General features: G+C 43.3%; 1 protein-coding gene across 1 annotated transcript; it reads left to right on the top strand.

Moving 5' to 3' along the window:
* Nucleotides 1-667: 667 nt before the first annotated feature.
* Nucleotides 668-3,922, top strand: LOC101780767 (probable LRR receptor-like serine/threonine-protein kinase At4g36180). Its single transcript, XM_004978790.3, has one exon. The coding sequence runs from the start codon at nucleotides 742-744 to the stop codon at nucleotides 3,634-3,636; it is 2,895 nt and encodes a 964-aa protein (XP_004978847.1). The 5' UTR covers nucleotides 668-741; the 3' UTR covers nucleotides 3,637-3,922.
* The last annotated feature ends 3,590 nt before the right edge of the window (nucleotides 3,923-7,512 follow it).

Here is a 7,512-nt window from a genome sequence, read left to right as displayed (position 1 = left end):
TTTAAGTTTACGTAATTTACCCCTCCAGTATTAGGCTACAGGCACGCACAGATTCCATTCGATCATGGAAAGATGACTGGACAGTCTATACAGACCACAGAAGTGTCTCGAGTGCTGTTCTGGTATTAGCCAGCTATGCGAGTATGCAGTACTATAGGGAATTTGTCAACACGGCTGTCTACGCGTTCAAACAGAACAGTATAACTATAAGAATTTTGTCTTGTATCTTTCCATAGCATTAATTAACCACAAATAATGGTAGCATATGACAGCTGTGCGACAAAATTGCGTGGATGATATCATTCCGACGATCAATGTCCGACTAATCGCGATTAGTCACGATTAATCTTGCTTTTATGCTGCTGCTCTGCTCTTGCTCTGCTCTCCTCTGCTGCTGCTCTAGTGCTTGCTCTGCTCCTGCTTCAAGTAAGTCGCCAACTGACCATTATTTGTGGTGTTGATGCTTGCTGTATACTATGCACTATATAGTATACATATCATATCGGTCTCCTTGTATGTATGGACGACTAGGACCGACTAATCGGACCTGATCGACGACTAATCGTGACTAATCACCTTGTCGGTGCCATGGCGACTAGGTCCGACTAGACGACTCTATAACATTGCTGACGATACGACCAAGACTTTTGCGTTAGTTGACTGCTGAACGGATGCCATCGAATAAGATGAGCTGAATGAATGCTACGCTGATACTGCACTCATATCTCATACGTGCTGAAAATGGCTGCGGTGAGGTTCCTGCTTCTCCAAGGAACAGTCCTAACCTGGCTGCTTCTGATCCTGCCCATGCCCTCAAGTTCCTCCCTTCAAGCTAAGAGATCGAATGGGAGATGCATCACAAGTGAGAGGGATGCGCTGCTCTCATTGAAGGCCGGCTTATCAGATCCCGGGGGCCAACTCTCATCATGGCAGGGAGAGGATTGCTGCCAGTGGAAGGGTGTTCACTGCAGCAACAGAACTAGCCATGTTGTCAAGCTCGATCTCCATGGTTCCTACGAACTGGGAGGTGAGATGAACTCCTCCTTAGTTGGATTACAGCATCTGAAGTATTTAGACTTGAGTTGTAACAACTTCAATGGTTCAAGCATCCCAAAGTTTATTGGCTCCCTTAAAAGTCTTGAATACCTCAACCTTTCTAAGGCGGGATTTGGGGGGACAATACCTCCGCAGCTAGGTAACCTATCCAAGCTCGTCTATCTTGATCTTAATTTAAATTATGGGCGCTTGGGCTTTCTATACTCCGACAGCCTTACATGGGTGTCACATCTTTCCCTACTGAAATACCTTGACATGAGCGGGTTGCATCTTAGCGCCGCAGTAGACTGGATTCATGGAATTAGTAGCCTTCCGTCACTAGAAGTTCTTCATCTAAGTGACAGCGGTCTAAGAAACACAAATACCATTCTCAGCCACTCTAATCTAACAGCACTTAAGGTATTGGACATCAGATCAAACTACTTTCATACTGCAATTTCTCCCAATTGGTTTTGGAACATAAGGACATTGACTTATCTTGACCTCTCTTCATCTGGCTTCCAAGGCCCAATTCCTTATGAGATGGGAAATATGACCTCACTTGAGCAAGTCTATATAGGTGACAACAATATTATGAGTATGATACCACCGAATTTGGAGAACCTATGTAACTTGAAGATTATGGATTTTTCATGGAGTAATATCACTGGGGATATAGGTGATTTGATGAACAGGCTTCCAAAATGTTCATGGAACAAGCTGTACGTGTTGGATTTTTCCTATAACAATTTGGACGGGAACCTTCCAAATTGGTTACAGCCTCTAAAGAACCTGAGTTACTTAAATTTGCATGGTAACAATATCATGGGCCCTTTACCATTGTGGATAGGAGGGCTTCACAATTTGACTATATTAAATCTTGGTTCTAACCGGCTGGTTGGTGAAATAAATGAAGAGCACTTGGAAGCATTGACAAATTTACAAGTACTAGACATGTCTGATAACTCTCTTTCCATGAGGGTACACTCGAATTGGATTCCTTCATTCAAATTAAAGATGGCCGGTTTCAGGTCATGGCAGCTTGGACCTGCGTTCCCATCATGGATTAGATGGCAAAGGAGTATGAATGTTCTTGACATTTCAAATGCAACCATACATGACAATGTACCCGATTGGTTCTGGGTCGTAGTTTCAACAGCTTCCTATTTGAACATGTCAAATAATTTATTAAGTGGCACATTACCAGCAAGTCTTGAAATGCTGGCGGCAGGAATGATTGACCTTAGTAGTAACAGATTTGCAGGTCCAGTTCCACGTTTTCCCAGAAATGTACAGTATCTTGACCTCTCCAGAAACAATTTATCAGGAACACTACCAGACTTTGGAGCCATGAATTCATTTTATGCTTTGGCTCTTTACAACAATTCAATTTCTGGCAGTATACCATTTTCGCTGTGCCTCGTGCAATGTTTGAATATACTAGACCTATCAGGAAACATGTTATCAGGAGAGTTGCCCACTTGCAAAGGAGATTCTGGTCCGTACAAACAAATGCTTGCACTTAACTTAAATAGCAATAATCTTTCAGGAGTTTTCCCGTCAGCTCTTCAGATGTCCCAAGATTTAGTTTTCCTTGATCTTGCATATAACCAATTCTCTGGGAATTTGCCAGCATGGTTAGGAGATAAGTTGCCATCCCTAGCATTGCTACGACTGCGGTCCAATAACTTTTCTGGCAATATTCCCATTCAACTTGCAACGATTCAAGGGCTTCAATATATTGACCTTGCATGTAACCACATTTCTGGTCAAATACCTGAGTCCATAGTGAACTTGAGTAAAATGGCTGGCTCCAACGTTGTTAATCGCCTTCAGGACGTAGAAGGATCTGGATTTGGCATGGGCCTTCTTGATGAATTAAAAGGATCTGGAATTGGCATTGACATTATTACTGAAGTAGGAGGATTTGGAATTTTCTTTACAGAGACCACGTCAGTTCTAACCAAAGGGCAACAGCTTGAATTTACTAAAGGAATTCAGTACATGGTAAATATTGATTTATCATGTAACAATTTGACTGGACAAATTCCTCAAGGCATTAGTGCTCTGGTTGCTTTGAAAAGCTTGAATGTTTCTTGGAATCATTTAAGCGGGAGAATTCCCAATAACATTGGTGACCTCAAGGCATTGGAGTCCCTCGACTTATCACATAATGAGCTATCTGGAGAGATCCCTTCAAGCATATCAGCTCTAACTTCTTTGGCCAGCTTCAACCTCTCGTATAACAATCTAAGCGGAAGAATACCAACAGGGAATCAACTTCAGACGCTAGCAACTGATGACCCGGAATCAATGTATGTTGGAAACATTGGTTTATGTGGTCCTCCGCTACCAAAGGGGTGCCCTGGAAATGGAACAAGTAATTCTCCGGTTGATGAGCCTGAGCAGAAGGACAATGGGATGGTGAACTCCATCTACCTGAGCATGATTATCGGGTTCATCTTTGGCCTTTGGGTGGTGTTCTGCATTATGTTGTTACATAAGGGACTGAGGTATTCCTATTTCGCCTCCATTGATTACCTGTATCACACGATGTGCGTTCATGTGGTTGTCACTTGGAACTTCTTGATGAGAAGGTAATTCTTAATGTTTTACATCGTGTGACACGTATAATTAAGCTATGTATTTGTAGTTTGTGTATGAAGCACAAGAGGACGTTTATTCTCTGTATAAGTATTACTGTATTAGTTACAGTGTTCACGGTACAGCAATGTACCGCTGTATGATGGTTCGCTATAGTGCGTGTATAATGCATGAACTCTAAAATTCTGCAGTGGACATTTTTTTTTCATGAGTAACTTTTGTTTGCATATTTGTTTTTTATATTGCATAGGGATTCATGAATAAAAATGGCACCCTATATACACATGAACGAAGGCTATTCTCTTGTCCGGAATCGACATCCTAGCAACATTTCATATTATTTCGACAGAGGGAATCGAGCAGGATTAGCTGCTTGATCTACATGGTTTTGCCCAAAAAAAACACATGAACGTGAAATTCGATTGATTCATGCGTTCGGAACGGAACTGAAGTTGGAGCCAGTGAAGTGTGTTGAGCTTACAAGATGCGTGCTGGGAAGCTTCCAGAGCAAGCTCTCCATGCGCTTCTGTGCCTCTGACTCTGGGCCAAGTTCGTCTTCGCATATCGGCTTTATACTGGGCTGGAGGATCCGTCCATCCATTGATCGTGCCCGGGAGGGTAATAGCCTGGCCCATCAGTTTGGGACTAGTAGGTAGGCTGCTGTTTCCGAGCACCGGCCCACAAAGCAATTCTGAGTCCATGTACGCGCACACACCTCCTGACAGGCCATGGGCGGATCGTGTTGGTGCTGCAGAGAGGTGTTTTAGTTCTTCAACAATTTTTTTTTTAAAAAAATCGAGGTCATTTTGGTTACCTTGGTGCTTGATATGATCACCTAGCTATGGAAGTAGTGGTTGCATGTAAAGACCCGTATGCCAGAACGGCCTCGCTAGCTAATAGCCTCATACGAAGCAGTACAAAACCTCATACGGCCAATCACCAATCTGAAGGTCTGGTGGTCAAGTATGATGAATACATATCCGAAAAGAAACCAGATCATCACTTATACCATCTGGAACATATGGAAAGAACATTGCCGGTGCGTCTTACGGCAACAAGAGTCTGAAAATATTTGGAGACCCCCTTGCTGCAAGTCCAAGCTCTCCAAAGGCAGTCACAAGAATTAACCCAAGCAGGGAGGCAGAACAGATAGCTGCAGGAAAGGAACCAGAACTAAGAAATTACTTGTGAGAACGGGAGGAAGGTGAGTGATTTAGCACGGCGTTGAGCAGTAGAAGCGTAGCCGCCGCCGTTGCCGCGTTGGTAACGAAGCTGACTACGTTCTGCAGGGCCTTCGGGGGAAGAAGAACAGTTGAAGGGGTACGGGCCTATGAATTGTGCCGGCCAGTGGCATTACGAAACAAGATTAGGAAGGGCCCAAGTCCTCTCACCTTGGCGCGCTCCATTCCCCGGCATCGGCAGTGACTGTTGCTGCATGCGGCCATGGAGGAAGCTAGCCAGGGAGGACGGACGAGCTACTGTCGGAAAGGTGGTAGCAACCTGCGGCAGCGAATCGTTATCCTTTTATGTCTGATAGAATGGCCTCGTATTGAGCAGTGAACTGCCGTGTTGCTTTTGGTGCCTCGCGGTTGTTCGATAAAGTTCCTAGGTAGCCAATGCTTGTTAGAAGAGATGAGTGTTCATCGTATCTAATGGAGTGCCGCATCTTTGTAAATCGGATTTACTGGGCTATGATTTGTCCATCGTATAGCTTGCTAGTCTGATCCAACATGATGTTGCCGTGCTACAGCTAGCGAGAGCGCTCCCAGAGTAGTACCTCTACATGCTGATTCGGGACCGGCTATTGTAATTTAGGCCGGCAGTTTTCCCTTTTTCTCATTAGGCCAGGCATCTTGTCAAAGCTAACTCATGTAAATTATGTTGTCTCCTACTTCAATGAAAAGGCAGAGCACCTGCTATTGTCCTAAAAAAAGTACAAAACTGCTCTTCTTACATTACAAGGACAGCACGCTACGCACGCTACGCTAGCGCATCCATTATTTGCCAAGCTTATTTTCAGGCAAACTTAAGTATGGATTAGTTTCTTACATTGTTGTGGCAAAACCTACTCATCGGTTTCGAGTAATAAACAAATTAGTGTGCATTTTTAGTGCTTAATGTTCGAGTCATAAACTTACTAAATTTAATTAGTATGCTCGGACACACCTATGTGGGAGAGTATGCGTCCGAGTGTATCCGACCTATGCATTACAATTACTCCATCCAGACCGGTTTATAAGGTGTACAAGTACACGAAAGCTGAAAGCCATTGTTCTGGCATGTTCTGATTAAGCTTCTGAATTCAGCATCATTCACCTAATACTGCTACCGCCTCCTCATCGCCGTGAAGATGGCGTCGGTGTGGAGACTGAGGAACTGCAGCGACGCCGCGCCGAAGAGGTCGTCGGGTGGGGTGCTGCCGATGCCGTTCCCGTCGAGGGAGAGCTCGGCGAGCGACCAGCATTGCCCGAACCCCACGGGGAATGCGCCGGAGAGCTTGTTCATGGAGTGCCGTAGGACGCGCAGCGCCGGCAACTCGCCACATAGGGCGACAACATCGATGAGGCCATGAAGCTGTTGCCCAACACGTCGTACTCCGTCAGGTTAGGGGCACCGGCGAGCACCAGGTGGATGCTGTTGAACGTGTTTCCCGAGACGTTGAACACGCGCACCGCCGGGAGCTCGATCACCACCCCGGTGGGGGCGCCCAGCCCACCGGCGAGCGCGTTGGCGCTGACGTCGAACATGATAATTAACAAATATTTGATATATTTTAATAATGCCATTTTACATATTTCCAATCATACCCCTATACTACACATATTACTCATGTATACTACCTATACTACAGCTTAAGATTTTAGTAGTATACAATTAATCTCAATCGTCGGATCCTTTCATACAAGTCCTTTTCGAACTTGTATACCGTAAAAGACCTCTTCAGAATTAGCCACTTAATATAATATAGGATGTATAGTATGTATTCACGATTCAGAGTTGTATGCACGTTTGGGAATGAATCCTTGTAATTTACCAAAGCCTCCTGCATAATTGGTTAACAAATCCATATAGCTATATACATGCTTTGCAACAATTTGATGATCACAATAGTTCTACTTACATATATGTCACACCACCCCAGCATAAGGAAAAGAAAAAAAGGCTTGTACTGGCTATGATACACCATCAGGTAAACGTGCTTTTACAATACCTGAAAAACATCCGGTTTTTACCTTATATGGATCGGGTCATCAGAAACAAAATTGACAAGATGTTTTGTTGAAGGCAGAACTTTTGTTGAAATGTTGTAACTTTGGTTGATATATGATTTCTATATGGTCATTGAATCAAATCTAGGAGTAGTTTTATAATTTAGATTTGTATAGGACATACTCTGCATATAATTTAATTGTAAATATCGTGTTTTGTTCCATTTGTGTGTAAAACAAACTGCTCTTGAACATTATGTGTAATTAAAGATAGCATTTGAATTAGGTACCGTGGCAAAGCACCAGTAAGTGGTTATAAAATTCGAGTAGTAAAACTACTAAGGCCCCGTTTGGTTCAAACGGACTAAAGCTTAGTCCCGTCGCATCAAATGTTTAGATACTAATTAGAAGTATTAAACATAGACTATTTACAAAACCTATTGCACAGATGGAAGGCTAAATGGCGAGATGAATCTATTAAGCCTAATTAGTTCATGATTTGACAATGTGCTGCTACAGTAATCATTTGTTGATGATGGATTAATTAGGCTTAATAGATTCGTCTCGCCATTTAGCCTCCATCTGTGCAATTAGTTTATAATTAACTCATATTTAATCCTCCTAATTAACCTTCAAATATTCGATGGACACGGATTAAACTTAG

This window comes from Setaria italica, chromosome VIII (assembly GCF_000263155.2).
Source record: "Setaria italica strain Yugu1 chromosome VIII, Setaria_italica_v2.0, whole genome shotgun sequence".
NCBI lineage: Eukaryota > Viridiplantae > Streptophyta > Magnoliopsida > Poales > Poaceae > Setaria > Setaria italica.
Note: the sequence above shows the minus strand (reverse complement) of the source record. Positions and strands in the feature narration are given on the sequence as shown.

Coding starts and splice junctions, on each gene's coding strand:
- LOC101780767 (XM_004978790.3), top strand. CDS start 742: ATGGCTGCGGTGAGGTTCCTGCTTCTCCAAGGAACAGTCCTAACCTGG.